At 38.8% G+C, this 18008-nt stretch overlaps 1 protein-coding gene across 1 annotated transcript in view; it reads left to right on the top strand.

Annotated features, from left to right (window-relative positions):
- The first annotated feature begins 2181 nt into the window (after positions 1-2181).
- The window catches only part of LOC143146121 (uncharacterized), a 39140-nt gene continuing 23313 nt past the window's right edge, over positions 2182-18008 (top strand). Inside the window, exons 1-2 of the mRNA XM_076310131.1 lie at positions 2182-2283; positions 5517-5797. Of these exons, the coding sequence (XP_076166246.1) occupies positions 2182-2283; positions 5517-5797 (383 nt within the window). The remainder of the gene's footprint in view (positions 2284-5516; positions 5798-18008) is intronic.

Here is an 18008-nt window from a genome sequence, read left to right as displayed (position 1 = left end):
TCCCATCAGTATGTTCGATATGGTAAATTTTAAGGAACACTACGTAGATTAAAACAGCAAAGTACGAAACTGTCTTTTAAATTTCATAGTAATCCAATGTGCATTTACGATTAGATTTTTTTAATCCACGTCCCCGCGTCTTGGAATCGAATGTTATTTCGTGTACACGGACACAAGGATCGTGTAAAGGGTGTAAAAAGCAACGTGGTTGGCAAACAGTCTCTGTTCGTGTGCGCGAATGTTGCACCGTTATCTTCGAGCTGACACTGCGTTCGTTACGATGCAGTGAATGCGCTACGTTCTTTGGTGTTGATTTGCGAGCAACGACGGACAGTTTGGATACTTTCCAGAGTTTTCTTCCCTTTTCGTTTCTAGAAAAAGCAGAAGTAGCAATTGCTTCGAGAGAAACGACCGGAGGAGAATCTGTGTAATCCAATTTGCTGCTCGTAGCAGTTTGCGGAGCGTTTCCACGAAGATGGTTAAGCTCGCGAAACTCTTTCCAAGTTTTCCCTCGATTAATTTTACGTAAACGTTTCTCTCTTAAAGGAGCGGTTAAATTACTCCCGGTAAAGTGTGATCCAATTCGTATTCCTCTCGCGTAATTTGAAGCGGCTGAAGTGTAATCAAACGGTCGTTTACCAGGTAATAGCTTCAAAGAAGGTTCGCTTCGTTCGAGGACTGTTGGCCATTTGGTAAAAACGTGAATGCACTTGGCACGTGGCGCGTGTCCGTCAACTGGATCCTAACGAAACGAAATTTTCTTCGCGAGATTGAAAGTGTTCGTTTCGTGGTACGGAAACAAATTTAACTTTAAATTCGACGCTGTTGAAAACTACCTGAAATTCCGAGTGTGGCACTTGTAAATTGAACTCGCGTCTGGGATTGATGTCCCAGATTACAAAGATTCGCATAATCGGAGCTTAAAAAGTCCCCGAGCGTCGCTACGGACGTAACATTGTCGCGATTTATATAAATGGCGATGTAGTTACGCGAGAAAGTGTCAGCGCATCGAGGAGCCAGGGGTATGGTAATTCGAGGGCAATTCGCCTTTTACGTAGCCATAACAGTAAAAGCATCACATTCGTGGGGGCAAATTGCAAATTGTCCGATTGTGCGTTTACGCGGTTCTTGATATTAAACTAAACTGGACGCGAAACAGATGTTAGATGCGTTTGAAAGAGGCCATTGTCCCGTAACGTTTAATTGTTGTTCGTTTCGATCGATCGGAATAGAAATGAGAACCTTTGTATTGGGAAAATGATTTTTCAAATATTTAGTAACAGGTTGTTCAATAAGTTTTGTCGTTCGGTAGTATTTTACGCACAAACAACAGCCATTCTGTAATATTAGTCTTGGTGAGTCAACGTTCTGAACGAATTAAAAATTTGAGTAAATAAACTGTAGTTCTAATTCCATATACCGGGGGTTCCAGAGAACGTCGATAGAATTAAAAAATAGTATCGTTGTTCATAGTAACGTACTGTTCTATCGTTAATAATCTTAGGTATTTGGTTTTATAAATCTCGGTCGAACCATTTAAAAAAAAAACACAGTACCAAATTTAACAGTACAATGCAAGGTAGAATATGTTTCGCAGAGAGATGAAATATTATAGGTGATATCTATTGTCTCTATTGTTTTAACTGCAACTTTTTCATATATCTTTCTCAGAATTATACACACTGTACAGGATTCGATGGTTCTGCAAATTACCAAATAATATATTCTCGTATTTCACATTTTGTTATTACACCATCGTAACAGGCCTTTCCTTACGATTCTGAACAAGATTCTCGAAAAAATATTCTCTGTTAGATGAAATTCCATGTTTGATGGGATGTACACTCTAATATAATTCTCGCTAAAAAGATCAACAACGATTTTTGTTCTCTCCGAATGTAGTATTGGCAAAACGAATGTGACTCCTAGATCGATTTCGAACAAATATGGCCGTTCTTGTCCCCGCACCGCGCCCGAAACTCGAAACAAGAGGGAAACGTGTTACAACGAAAGACAGGGCGAAATCAGAACCCGGATCGTTCGTTGACTGACGTTATTTGCATGAACAATTTTTTTCCCCCCCATCACGGACAACGGTCTTCTTCGTGGCAGCGGCCGTGTTCTCCGAAAATCTCGTTTCCCGGTCGAACGTCGGGCGAATCTTAATCGGTTGACGGAAATATGCTGCGAGATGTATACTGCGCCGTAGGAAATGACGTCATCACTCAGTGCAACGTTAGAGAGAGAGACAGGGCGGAGGAAGACAGCGCATTGGTGGAAACGGTGCGAGGAACTGAAGGGGTTCGCTGCAATGGTGAAAGAGGGGGACCGGGGGGAGCAGAATGAAATAGACAGAGATAAATAGAACCGGGGATATGTGTGCACATATTGCGAGAGGCTCTGCGCGCTAGGGACGGATGAAGAGAGAAAATGCACGGTACGGCCACGGGAGAAAGATGGACGCGAAATGGCGAGACAGAGTGAGAGAGAGACAGAGAGAGATTTTCGCGAAATCCCGGCAGGTAGCCCCGGTTGAGTTATGCTCGTATTTCCCGTCAACACATCCGATGATGTCTACGGTAATGTAACCGAAATGTATGAACGTTTCGTACTGCCACATTTGTACGTGTAAATGCCTACCGTAGCCTGGCCCTCGCGACGCTCCCGTGTGTAACGCCACGCACGATCAGAAGTCTGCGTCGCGAATCGTACGATTTACATGTCGATAAGCGCGTTGATTACTTCCTCTGGCCTGCCGGAGTTGCCACGGGGATAACGTGTACAGGGTCCACCTACGCCACTTTTTGTTACGCGGGATTTAATCGGTAATTAACGATCACGTTTTATGGTAAGCAGTTCGAGGTTGTTCGTACACGTGAGTCTTTCACGACATTCTGTGAACACGGTTTAAGCGCAACAAGCTGCAAAAATTTCGACCGTTGTTCTATAACAAGATATTCTCAGGAGTTTTCACTGTTCTTCTGTAACAAGATATTTTTAAACATTTTGATAATTCTTTTATAGCACGATACTTTTATCCATTTCGATGGTTCTTCTATAATACGATATTTTCATCAACTTTGACAATTCTACAATACGATATCTTCATCAATTTTGACAATTCTTCTATAACACGATATTTTTATAAATTTTGACAATTCTTCTATAACACGATATTTTTATAAATTTCGACGATTCTTCTTAACACGATATTTTCATCAACCTTGATAATTCTATAATACGATATCTTCATCAATTTTGACAATTCTCCTATAACACGATATTTTTATCAATTTTGACAGTTCTTCTATAATAAGATATTTTTACTAATTTCGACAATTCCTCTATAACACGATATTTTCATAAACTTTGACAATTCTATAATACGATATCTTCATAAATTTTGACAATTCTTCCATAACACGATATTTTTATAAATTTTAAGGATTCTTCTATAACACGATATTGATACAAATTTCGACGATTCTTCTATAATACGATATTTTCATAAACTTTGACAATTCTATAATACGATATCTTCATAAATTTTGACAATTCTTCCATAACACGATATTTTCATAAATTTTAACAATTCTTCCATAACACGATATTTTCATAAATTTTGACAATTCTTCTATAACACGATACTTTTATAAATTTCGACGATTCTTCTGTAAGACGATACTTTTATAATGACAGTTTTTCCATAACACGATATTTTTATAATACGATTTCCATATAGCACGACTTGATACATTTGGATAACCTTCGTATAGCACGAATGTTTTTGTCTATCCACTGTCTCTAAGTTTCGCTTAAGTCTATTATTGATTTCGATTCGTCACGATGCAAAAATGGTGACGGTGTTCCTATAACACGATATTTCTATAACATGATTTTCATAATACACGGCTTGATAATCCTCATATAGCACGAATGTTTCCTTCTGTCCACTGTCTAGGTTTTGTATGACACAATTTCGATCTAACATGATGCAAAAATTTCGACAGCTCTCTTCCAATACTGTTTTTATATAGTGGGGGTTAATACACTTGGACAACCCTCGTATAGCACGAGTGTTTCCATCGATCGATCCGCAAGGTTCAGGGTATTGACGATTTTTAGACCATTCGCTGTAATCGGTTAGAGTTGCACGTATAAAATGGTCTACGATAATAAAAATTTACGAAGCAATTGGTTTTATGTTCAAAGAGCTAAGTTGATTCGACTTTTGTAAACGGTTACACCGTTTATTCGTTTTAGTGTTGCAGAGAGGATCGAAATAAAACCATGGTAATGATGTGATTTTTATTGATATTTTAGAACGAGAAAGCGTGTGGTAATTGGGAGTTGAAGTTGAATATAATATAATAATATTTGGAACGAATTGCAACGCATACTGGCGAGGATTTAGAAATTGCAATCTATTTTGCATATCGATTTGTTAAATCGAAGCTGCATTGGTACGGTCGAGCCATTTCATCGTCTATATTTATTATTTAAAGGCATTATTAGTCTACTGTTTACGTTCTTTTCCAAATATTCCTCAATCTCGATAAATTGTCAACAAAAGCGTTATTATTTGTTAAATAAATGTATTTCGATTTTCTCTATAACACCAATAGAAATAAATGTTACGGTAACATTTTCAAAAATCAAACAAACCTTGTATTTTCAACTGGAAAAAATATTTTGGAAATTTGTATTACTATAACATTATTGATGGTTAAAACTGCTTAGTTTTATCTATAATTTTCCCTCGTCCATTATCGTAAACGATTCGAAAATTATGGATATCGTCAACACTTTATCGACTTCGGTATAAAACAATTCATATTACAGTAAATCGAAATTCTCCTTCGTTATACGCTCTGTATTATTCAACGAGTATTTTATCCATAACGTAACTAAAGTTCATATATGCAGTTAACTTTCACAATTTTCAAATCTTGTATAGAAAGAATTGATAAAAGAAAAGTTTATTACAACTCGAATGAAAGAATCAAAAAAATGATTCGTGAAACTCTGTAATAAATCTATATTACTTTACTAAAATCCAAACAAATGATCATTTCGTGTGTTCACCCATTTCTTAGTCTCGTTCGCTGTTCGTTCCGAATTCGTCGAATCTCCATTCAGTTTCTCCGATTGGAGACCATCCTCGGATGGAATTTAAACACGATTAACGTTTCATGAAAAGAAAAAAAAAAAAGAAAAAAACTGTTGGATCGGATCGATGATAGATTCACGTATCGGTTGGCTCACTTTCACCGAATTAAAGCTGCGCCCGAATTCAGGCCGCGGGATGGAGGGTGGAAAACAAACGGTCAGTTCGATTCTCTTTCGACCCCCACTTCGTTCCTGCTGAAACGCCCGCATGCGCCGTAAAAAAGCACGGCTGCTACGGGTTCGTTTTACTCTTCGGGCTTCGTCTACCGGTTAGCCGATAAAAAAGCTCCGCCGCGAGACTCTCGTTCGACGCTGTCGCAGACGTGCTGCTGGTTGTTTCGGTGCAGAATATTCGTCGTGAGCGCGTTTTCTTGGTGCGGGGGAACCATTCGTTGGACGTACGGTACGTACACATCTCGTTACGAGGGGGAACGACGAAGAACCGTCAACCGGGAAAGAAGTGGATTTCGTGGACGCGATGGGATAACCGCGGACGAAGAGAGAAATTTTTAAGGATATTACTTAGTTATCTTCCACCACCTCCGCATCTGTTCTCTGTGAATGTTCTAGTCGACGTCCATGGCCACCACGTCGGCTATAAGGGTTGCTTCTCCGTGGAAACCCGGGGGTGAGAATAGGAACAGACCACGCCTCTTGTCTAAGGTTACCCCCACCTTGATTCTCGAGCAGTCTCCCTCTGCCACCGTGCGGGAAACCTAAGATTTTTCCACTTCACCCCCTTCCATACCTCTTGCCGCCAGTACCCTCTTGGCTGCTACCCCCTCCCATGGTGCTTCTTCGCCCCTTACACCCGCCCCTCTCCCCTAGGAGAGTATCAACCCCCCTTCTTCTATTGATCCGGGTCTAAGGTCGTTTCTTGCGCTCCAGGAGCTGGTTACGCGAATCCCGCTGGACCGAAGAAAATCCGCCTTCGAGTCTTCTTCTTCTTCTCCTTTTTTTTTTTCTTTTCTTCTCTCTCGCCACGTCTCGCGTAACCTTGAAACTTCCGTTCTTTTTTACACACCACGCGACGTAATTTATGCCGCGCTTTAAAGGGATTTCTCGCGATTATTCGTCGGATTTGTTCGCGCATGCTTCACACTCTTGGAACCGTGTTTTCGTGGTTCATTGGTTTCCCACCGAGGGATGATTTGTAATTTCGTTTACGAATTTTCCATTTTTTTACATCTCCTTTCCGTAATTATCTCTCCTGTATCTTTTCACGAAACCTCTGTCTCTGTTCTTCGTTTGGTGTTACATTCGCGAATGATTTCATCTTGTAGTATCGACGACGAAAATTAGCGATGAATTATCACGGATTCGAATTTCCTCAGGAGTAAAACGTTCCGATCCTGACTTCGAAAGTTGTTTCTTCTCGAATCGAAAGCTAAAAGATCCGGAAATCTTGTGTAACACGACGTGCGAGCAAACTTTCGCCAGTAAACCGCAACCGTGTCGGTGGTTTCTGACGTCATCGCTGGAACAGTTTTATAGAATCTCCTTTGGTAGTTCTGTGCGTGTACAGAATGTAACACCCAGTCTGTGTCCCATGGTGAATGAGCGTGGTGGTTAAGAGAGCGCGGGGGAGGGGAAGCGGTGCTTTAGCCGGCGGCTGTTAAACACGATGGGTCTTATCGGTAAAACTGTTCTGTACAGGACTACCACGTTCAGCCATTGGCCACGAGAGTGTCTGTAGCCTTATACTCGTTGTCTGCCAGGTATACATGTCGGTACATTATACAATATTAATGCCTGCCCGCTAAAATCGCTCATGCGGGATATTCGTGACCCGTCGACGCAGAGGCTAGTTCTTACACGATCGCGTTCATCTCTGATCGATAGACCTAATTACCCGCGCAGAGATTTCTATTTTTACAAAAGTCACATCGAGGAACGTAACGTCGAGATTATTTTACAAGACGCGAGGAACACCGATTCCATCGTTCCGTTTCTTTTCAATTCCCGTGGAGGAAGTTAGAGACGATCGCAACTTGGTGGCGTTTACCATCGGTGGCCCATTCAATTCCCGTTCGGTGCGTTCGACTTCAAGAGCTCACCATTGAGGAGAACACGGTACCCGCGATGAAGAAAGTTCAACAAGTTCCCAACGAATTGTTCTAGTTCGCTCGATTGTTCTCGTCCTTTGATCGGATGCTCGATACCTTTGCCATTCTCGCGGTAACTGTTCCCCTATACCATTTAAGAGTAATTTTAAAACACCCCAACCCTGTCCTGATCCCCAAACCTGTCCTATCCGTCGAACTTTTTCGTTGTAACGTCAAAGAAACTAGGCTTCAATGCCTTAGAACGCGAGACCGTTTGCTATTCTCGTCCTGGGGCATGGGCGAGACAGTATTCTCTGAAACATTAACAGTCTATCGTGAAATCCTTAGAGCCTAACATCTCTCGGGGTAGGAGCATCATTTAATTTGCATCGATATTTGCTGGTTCCTAGTTCTACCTGATAGATAGGCTACACTGTACGCTGAGATACATAGGTAAGGATCACTTATAAGCCTGAAGTATATATGTATTTGCGGTAGCCTTTCTCGGCATTAGGCAGCCGGGCTAGGACCTTAGAGGTCTCCTGGCAACCAAGCCTATCAAACTATCTTACGGTCTAACCCTTACCAGCCCTTCCCCGAAACCTTTCACAACCCCTGGAATCTCACTTAGAGCCTTTAACGACTGACCCCGCGGGAGACACTGCGAAATTGAGAAAATTATCCTGGCCCCAATGTTACACGGAGAAGATGACTATACCTTTCTCACATCCCTCGTGTTCGTATAACACTACCCTCGTACACAGTCGTAGGCTTCTATCGACGCAAGAAGTACTGGAGGGATGGCTGAACTAAATGGCCGACCGGATGACTGCCATCTTAGTTGCGAGTTAAAGAAAGGGCGGTTGGTAACCCTCGTGCAACGACTCCCACGGATGGGGGACGCTACGTTTCATAATGTTTACCCTAGAGGCTTTGGGTGCGCCATGATGCAAGTTATGGAAGTTTTGCGCGAGCCTTCGTGCGTATTTGTTGACATTGATCCTCGTTGAAATATCAGCGTTTCGATTTTGAACATTTTCTGAAGATTTTCTCGCAGTTTTTGTACGTTTGTTCGTGGATAGTTATCGAGACGAAGAATCGAGCAAAGAAAATAAATAAAATAGAATAGTCTTCAGTTGTTGGTAGATTTCATTAATATTATAAATTTGTAACGTTGGTTCATTTGTTGGTTCTTTGACCCTTTGTAAGCAGCAGCTTTTTGATAGGGTTTCGTAGAGCGAAGCACAATGGTAGTTATTGGATTTTTTTTATTTTATTATTCTGTAATGTGCTTTATTTGCAGAAATATTTTTCATTTTGTAGTATAATCTTCTTTCATATTATGAAACTGCACTTTAAACGTTTTATATCGTTTTAACATTGTTGCACTAATTGCGGAAAAAGAGTGTCGGTTAATTAGTCTTCTTGGTATATTTATTATGCATTTTTGTAATCTATTTTTTAAACAGTTTATACGTATCTTTGTTATATCTATAAATTAGCGACAGAAGCGGATATATTACAAACGTTAAGTTTAACACCCTTCTACTCAACAAAAATTAAATATTTAATTATAGAGTTTCTTTTACAGAGTTTTACACACGAAGGATTTTATATACGATTTTATACACGAAAGAGAAAAGAATTTTTTTAAATTTACACTATTATAATGTATCACTTATGCCACTGTAATGTTTTCTTTGTTTCATCATGGTTTCTCCTTTCCATAAAGTTTTTCTTATTTTTAAATTTCAATACTTTCAAAAGTGTTAGGTTTCGTCTCAAAGTTTTCCATTTGGTAAATATGAGTTGTTTCACTTATTTATATTATTAGACAAGAGAAGCGGCGTAAAAATTGTTAAAACGTTATTCCATTTACAGATAGATGACAATTATCTATGAATATATACATCCACATGATAAATACAGGGTAATTTGGAAAAAGAATTTAGAATTTACTTATAAAAACAGACCTAAAATATCCAGTTAACACAGACATGTTGACACAAGCAAATTACTTTCATAGTGTACACTTTTTCGTCTTCTTAACACAAATAACACTTGCTTTCATTCCTCAAATATCATACTGATTCTAAAATAGAAGAAATTATCCCTCGTTGCATAGAACTCACTATATTCCATTATCAGTATTCATTTTTGCAATTGTTTCCAAATAATCCCCACTCAGCAGTGTTCCAGACACATATTCTCGTTGATCTTCGTTCACCCACAATTAACGAATACGAAGCAAGTCTTTTGTGTATCACCGCGATAGGACATGCGCAAATTCGCAAATTACCTCGACAGAGTTGATTAGTGGACCCATGTCAACGTTTTCTATCTCTCCTCGGATCACTATAATTTCAGAATATATCAGCTGGTTTCAAACTCACTTCTGGTAGTGTACTATTGGGACCTGAAGAGATCCGTTCCGGCACAATCATTGCATTTAGTTACGCCGTGTTCAATTGCCCACTTCTACGCTAAAAAAGAATCCCAAATTCGTCATCACCCAACGCGGAACATTATCCATACACCAGAACGGACCTCCCAAGCTTCCCAAACGGTGCATCCAATCTCCCTTAGAGAGTTACCGTGTTTCCAAAGAACAAAAGTCGTTTCTCCTCGGTTCTGTCCTTTTGCTCTCCCTCCCCAACCTTCAACATCAAAATCCATCGGAGTACCCGTAATTGTCAACTGTTCGTTTCATCGGAGCAAAGTCTCCCCCGGTTTCGACCAATCACCGATGTTTTCATCGGACAATGAGCGCAGTCGTTAATTCCGTGGATGCACTCGTTCGATGAACACAAACGTGTACGTGTGTCCGTGTACGTTTGCGCCGTGTCTGCACGTACGTGTGTGCTGTGTGTGCAACCGGGTGCAGCGTGGGCGGACACAAGTGTACGGATCGTAGAGGGACACCGACGACCAAAGGGTCGGTCTGTCGTCATTCTAGTACGGTTACAGCGGGCGCGGAGCTTGACAGAAGTTGTAAACTTTATGGTAAACCGTGGCGGCGGCGCCGGCCACGGCCGGTAAATGGGGAAGGTGCCGGTGCAGCCGTGTGCTTAATCCAATCCAGAGTTTGTTCTTTCGACGATCGACGTAATCACCGGCCGCACGTAGTTTCCAACCTGGCTTGACCGACCTAACACTTCGTCTAAGGTTGAACCCTCTCCGCGTATGTATCTAATTTGTCGGTGTTTGTCGATGTTCGCGTTTCCCGCCCTCCTTAATTGCTCCCGATCGGTGACATTTTCGAAGCACCGACTCTTTTCAAACGGACCGGTGCCTCCCGAGCGAGAGAGTATTTTTTTTTTTTTTTTCTCGACCGGGTGTTACCGCGAAAAAAGGAACCAGAAAACCGGTCAAAACGGACCACGTACACCGAATTAGATGGGAAGTGGACACTTTAAGGGGAGTTTGTTACGATCGATTGTTCATCTTTTTGGTGGAGAGAAGCTCCGTATCTGGTGGAAAATGTTCGTATTGGTTTTCTTCGAGATTACATTTTCTTTCCGCGTCTGATATTTCGAGAAGGTTGCTCGATAGAAATATTGCATTGTTCGGAAAGTCATTTCGTTTTTTTTAGAGTGTATAAACATTTCGTTAAATTATATATTCTCCATTTTGGAAAACGAAATCACTTTCTGAACAACTCGATAGTTTCTGTTTAAATACTCAGGTAGATGGTGAATCGATAGTCTTGGATTTGATTCGGTTATTATTGTGGATTGGGTCCAGTCGTTTGTAACTCCATACGTGTGGTATGGTCGTGGAAAGAGTGAAGCTATGGTGAAAAATGTTTATGGGAAAAATTTATTTTCCAAAGATGCGTGATATTCTTACAACCAACGAAACGAAATATGGTAACAAAGTATATACGGTTTCAGTGAATTTTTACTAAGTTTTTTAAGACACTATTGTATTATCACGAAATTTTGATACGATATTCTGTGGTAACTCTGGCTCGTCCATTTCGTGAACCATGCGTACAAAAACATTTATCATCGTCAATATTATAGATATAACGCGCAAGAGTTTCAAGCAACTCCATTTTTATCATTGCTTCCAAGAAAGAAAGCCAAGATGTATAATAATATATATACAAACGAGCAAATATCTCAAAAAATTCGATCTTACAAGGTATCTTCACTTTTTCGAAACAAAGTCAAGAAGCCAATGATTTAAAAATTGTTTCACGTCGTTGTACCGCGTGATTCTAAAATACTAACGCACTATTTATAAACGTATCTCGAAAAATAAACTTCTCAGATAGAGCAAGTCCCGATCGAAGAATTCTTTCACAGCGAGCATTCACAGTGATTCAACCGGGTTATGGTAAATCGTGAATGAGTGCAAAAGCGACACTTCACTCAGAGAATCGATAATTTGATACTACTGACAGAGATTCAGAGAGATTCTCTTAAAGGAATTCGTTTCAAAGAAATTCGTTTCAATTTGCTATCTAAATTTAGAATTTTAAAAGAGTACGAAAACAACACTTCACTCAAAGATTCGATAAGGTAACGTTACTAGGATTCGTGTCTGTTCGTTCACACTCGTTCGAGTTTCCGTTTTCGATTCGTCATTTACATCTACGGTGTAAGCTTTATTTAAAAGTCACTGTATCTCGGAAACAAATAGATTCGCAGGATCGCGCACGTTGATTCCGAAAAGCAGCCATTTGAGTTTCGAGAGGACCCCTTTAAACTCACCCCGCGGGAAAGAGCACGATAAGCATTGTAGAAATTAGCTCGAATACAAAGGAAATGTACCGAAGACACTGATAGCCATTTCAAAAATATGATTTCACACGTCCCTCCGTAACTCTATAGAGAATCCATTTAGGTATAGTGACGGGCCGCCTCTGTTCGAGGGTGTTTCGCTCGGGACGCGATTAATTATGGGGTTCCTTTTGGGGCTGCGAAGCTCGAGGCTTTGAGCTCGGTTGGGGGTGGGACGGGGGAGGTGGGGAGTGAACGGTGGTGTGGGAAGTATAAGATACGTTCACGGCCGACGTAGACACTCGGCTTAGCTTCCTCAGAGTATTAGATCAATAATTCTAACCTTAAACTGGCTCGGTCGCGAGCATCGAACACGGTGCACGATGTAACGCGATATTGCTTTGCGTCGAATATTACTCTCGAGCGCTTTTACTACCCCTTGAATATAATGTTTCGATGTAAAGTTCGATATTTCGTCTCGGTGGAGTCGTTCGGTCGATTTGTATTTACATGGTAGTCGAAGTCGAATTTCATTTCCAGGGTATCTACTCTTTTTCCACCCGGTGTAATCGTACGTTGTTGAACGTACTCCAATTCGCGAGTTTTATGTAGAAATAATCGTAGAAGATAAATCATACTCACCGTTTGCGGTCACAACGATGCCTGCAGGTCCATCGAGGAGAGGATTTTTCGAACGCGAGCGTACGGGATTACCGAACTTCGAAGCGACATGCTTCACAGACCAGAGAACTGTATTTCAAACGACACCGAGAAAATCTCTCGCGGCGTTTCACCGAGAGTGATAAAATTTTTTACGACCCGGTGGGGTTCACGGTGCGGCACGCACGACGGTCGAGAACTGTCAGGAATTTGTTAGATTATGAGCGATTGCTTTACGAGCAGAAGGGATGCTGCGTGGACCGCAGCATCCCCGATACTGACCGACAGACCCAGATTTTCGTCCCTTGAAATACGCGAAACTAGTTCCCGTCGTTTAATGTATGCGATTAAGAAGCGGAATTTTCTTCGCGAAATTCTAAACATTCCCCACCATGCGCGAGCCTGCTCCTCTATTTTTCGGGACCACGGAGGATGACCATTGGTCCACGATACCGTGAGAAACCCGGGGTGGTCCAGAGCTGCGTCACCCCAAGTCGCCCGGAAGAACAGGTTCTATTCTGCGTCTTCTCGATCGCGGATGAGAATGTTTTTTGCTCCCTTCTCGAATTTTCGAGACAAATTGCGCGTTTCCTTTTCAATTGGCAACCAGTAACGCAATAACGTGCAACCCCTTCGATCGTTTTTACGGACGAATTGTTAACAGATTCGAGGCTGCTTGTGGTGGGACTGTGGTCATCGTTGCAACCAGCTTTCCGAAGGAAACCGTTTTGTCGATGCATTATTCATAATGTTTCTCAATTTGTACGGGGTGGGGCGCGTACTCGTAAAGATATCGCTTTTAAGTAACGTTCGAGTTCTTTTATATCCGGTTTTTATTACTTGTAATAATTTTTTTAAATTTTATCTCAATTTTGTTCGTTCAAAGAAACACTGTGCAAGAAATAGGGGAAAAGGAGTTGAGAGATTCTTTTAATTTTTGTACAAATTTTTATTTTTAATAAATATTGATTCGTTGGGTGCGAATAATACGTATCCATTGAGCATTTGTGTAATATGGTATGTGTGGAAAATTTGCGAAGAATATGAAAATATGAATCGGTTTTATAAAGATAAGTTCATGTAAATGTGCATTGTTGTGCATTTCGTGATTATCTGCTTTTTAATTGGACTTAAATTTTTTTCTCTGGCAGAAATTTTGGATAATATTGTAACAAATTCAATTGTGTTAAGATGATTATTTTTTTAAATTTAATTGATTAAATTGGATACGTTTTATAATAATACAAAATAGAATAATTTATAAAGAGCAAGTTTGTGATTTACAAATAGCAATTTTATCAATGACTTGCCAATAGTCAATGTTTGACCCGGTACAAAGATGTTTGGAAGAAAAATGTAGATGTGTATCGAAGTTGAAAGACAATATTTTAAATATTTTCCGCCAAGAGAGAGGAAATAATACCTACATTACGAACAAGTGTTACTTTTTACCGATAAAAATTAACGAAATGATAGTTTTTTAAATTCTAAATACAATAAGTGGAACGAAGGTCATTCGATTGTTGTGTAAGGTTTGTTCAATATAATTCGTTGGTTTTGTTATAGGAAATATACTGATATCCATTGAACAGAACCGAAGATGGTCTTGAAATCTTGAAATTTACAAAATATAGCAGAATTCTTAAAAATATACAATATTCGTTGAAGTTTATTTCATGAAATGGGGTAAAATATTTGATTAGTGAAAATAACAGATAAAACACTATTATTGAAGAATTACAATAAGAAAAGAAAATAATAACTTCGCTTAATATTGCTGTTAAATTGTATTTATATCGCTGTAAAATTTTATAATATTTTTCGTATGTTTAACACGTATCAACAATCCTTTCCTCTTAGTTTCTTTCAAGGATTATATAATGTCATTTAAAATACATATTAACCTATAAACAACAAACCCATTATTGCTTTTTTCGCGTATTATATATTGTCAAAATGTTTTAACAAATATTCCTAGATCTATTATTATTATCCTTTTTTTATTTCCATTATTGGAATATATCGGTACAGTATACAATATTTTTTCATAAACATATAATTGTCTTACTTTGAGGATATACAGGACATATATAGATATGTATTATGCAATGTTTTTCTATTACCAAAATTAACTTTAAGAGGTAGAAATTGACCTTCAAATATTCAGCTATTGTTGATTTTTTTGTTGTAACTTGAAAACTATAGGAGATAAAAAAAAGCTTCCAGACTAAAGTTACATCTCGAAACTAGATCTATCATGCGATAAATGATTTGTCAATATTCTTAAACAGCGGAATAAAAATTATAAACAAAGTTGATATTCTTATCTATCATTTCTCACATGATAAATTTGATTTTAAGAAGTAACTTTTGTCTGAAAATTTGTTCTATCTTGTACAGTTTCCATGTTACAATAAGAAACTAAAAATAAGCGAATATTTCAGGGGTAATTTCTACCATCTAAAGTGAATTTGGGCAGCGAAAGAAAATTGCATAACACGTATCCATGTCTGTTCTACGTATCTCCAAAATGTTAGAATTTTTAGAATTTCCAAGTTGGTGATCATCCCTTGTGAGACAACTAGAAATTAAAAACTGTCTGTCAAAAAACGGTCGTAAATAGTGATATTTAAGAGAAAATGTTACTCTGCGCAAAAAGCTATTAAAATTGTTATTTAACCCGGTCCGACCAGTTTCACTCTTCTGGTGGTGACTCGTCAAGGGTGACTACGCTCTGTGCGTTTCTCGTGCATTTCGTGAGATGACCAGTGGTCAGACACCGTGAGAAAACTGCGCGTTCCAGAACTGCTTTTCGTTGGAACAGGTTTTCACAGAATCGGTTACGCTGCTGACTGATCTGCTCTGATCTCTTCCATGGACCCGTTCCGGGGGACTTCGATGTCTGTGAAGAGCAACCGATGTTATACTAGGTTGTTCGATAAGTTTCGTCGTTTATCCCATTGTAAAAAGAATACTATGATACTTTAACTCTGAACAACTGTAAATATACGACAGATCTACATGAAACTACTATGTATGACAGATTTACATGAAACTATTATATATGACAGATCTACATGAAACTACTATATATGGCAGATTTACATGAAACTACTATATATGACAGATTTACATAAAATTACTATGTATGAGAGATCTACACGAAACTTCACACGTGTTCATCAAACAGTGTGAATGACTTACCATCTTTAGAAAAATAAAACGACGAACCTAGATATACCATCTTTAGAAAAATAAAACGACGAACCTAGATATACCATCGTTAGAAAAATAAAACGATGAACGTACTAAACAAATAGATTCGTATAAAAAAATAGTATTACTTTTAGTACTAACTTTGAACCACTGTAAATATACGACAGATCTACGTGAAACTATTATATATGACAGATTTACATAAAATTACTATGTATGACAGATCTACACGAAACTTCATACATGTTCATCAAATGGTACCATCTTTAGAAAAATAAAACGACGAACCTAATAGCTCCATTTCTGACCGAACGACAAAACTTATTGAGCAATCTATTAGATTTGCTCTTTGTACGTTCACGAACTTCTTCAATACGAATTTCGATATTTGTGTTTTAGGGTAAAGTATCGAAAACATCAGTTAATTGAAAATTGGAGTAATTTTGCAAGAAAGTCGAAAGTGGAAAGAGTAGGGTGAGAAATTCAAGAAGATGACAGTGGATTTTGTGTCTTTGAAATGGATATAGATCAGTAGAGTTTTCACGAGTTATTCTATTCTAACGATTCTAGAATATTTTCTACGACAATGATTCGCAAACATTTGACAATATATAACTTACAACATGCAATCGTTAGAATACAAACAGCTGAATCCACAGAAGGAACTAATTATAAGACAGCGAGGCTCAAATATAATTTTCATGAAAATTCATCTTCGATAAAAGATTCATCTGTTTTGTAAAAGTCTTGTATCAATTTTGGAGGAATTATAAGAGTGACAAGAAGATGACCAAAGTGTTGGGACTTATGAAACTAGACGAAAAATATCCAGCGATATCCATCTTGTTTGTTTTCTTAGCATTCCGCTGTTACATTTATTAAAAAGCATGGAGGTTATTTGAATGCATGAATTATCGGCTGAGATTTAATTGTTATTTTGATTACAAGCGACAGTTAAAGCTTTAGAGGGAGTGTTACCGTAGGTTTGACGATTAAACGATTAAACGCGTGCAAGGGGTTGCGCCGTCTTTCTCAACTTTTCACCTCTCCCTTCTTCTCTCTCGGTCACGATCCTTTACGGATTATGTGGATCTATCGTTTGCAAAATCGCATAATACCACGATGGTGCTTAGGCGTGTAAGGGTTGAAACATAGGTTTAGGGTGGGCGTGTGCCGTAATGTTCGTATCATTAATCGAGCGTCAAATAACTGCGCACAAAATGGACCCTCATATTCAATGGAATTTTCCCTACGGACGAGTAATTCGATAGAAATTTTATCGAAACGATAAAACGTCCTACGTGTGGTAATATTGTACATATTTTTCTAACGATCAAATTTTAGTTTTTGTACGCTATTAGGTTTTTCGCGTCTAAAATGGCTGACGTCACAAACGCGTAAAATTTCTTAGAAATTTATGACTGAAAATTGCTACCAAGTAGTATTTATAATATATCAATGCACAGTTCGAAGGTAGTTCAAAACGAAGTGATGGTTTCGTCGATGTTTTTATCAATTGTTTTAGTACAAAATGGCAGATTGTGAAACGAATAATGGACCAAAGTTGAGTTCGAGTATGCATTTTTCTTGTGTAAATTAGCAATATCGATGCAGCTTTTAGGAGATGTACACTTAGGGTTAACACACGATCGTTACTTTTAACAATTTTGATTAAAAGGCATGGATACTTAAAATAAAATGTGTAAGCGATCCAAGGAAATCTTCGATATAAATTTCTTCAATTGAAACATAGATACATTTATTTCAAGATGGTCAAAGTATCTCGAACCTGCTGAATCGTATTTTAATCGATAAATATTTTTCTCGACAAGACTATGGCCTTTGATAGTTTCATTACCGATTTGATCATTTTTTCGGTAACAATGTAATGTTTCTCGTAAAATTTTCCGGTACTTTTACAAAATGGCGGCGTCAAAGTCGAACAAGATAAAAATTTGTTCGAGCTGTAACGTAATTTTCTGTTCACGCGAGTTTTCTTGAACCACATTTATTTACTCGGTTCGATAACGAAGAGAAGTATTATTTCGTTGAATTTCCGTTCCACATCGAAAGGGAAAAACACGTGCGAGTATAATTGAATATATCGTGTGCCTTGAATTTCATTTTAAAATTAATTTCGATTCCGCTACCAATTGCCCGGCGGTCTGTGCACTTAGCTTTTCATTAAATG

Source organism: Ptiloglossa arizonensis, chromosome 4, assembly GCF_051014685.1.
Source record: "Ptiloglossa arizonensis isolate GNS036 chromosome 4, iyPtiAriz1_principal, whole genome shotgun sequence".
In the NCBI taxonomy this organism is placed as follows: Eukaryota; Metazoa; Arthropoda; class Insecta; order Hymenoptera; family Colletidae; genus Ptiloglossa; species Ptiloglossa arizonensis.
The sequence above is the reverse complement of the archived record's forward strand: the minus strand, read 5'-3'. Positions and strand labels throughout refer to the sequence as shown.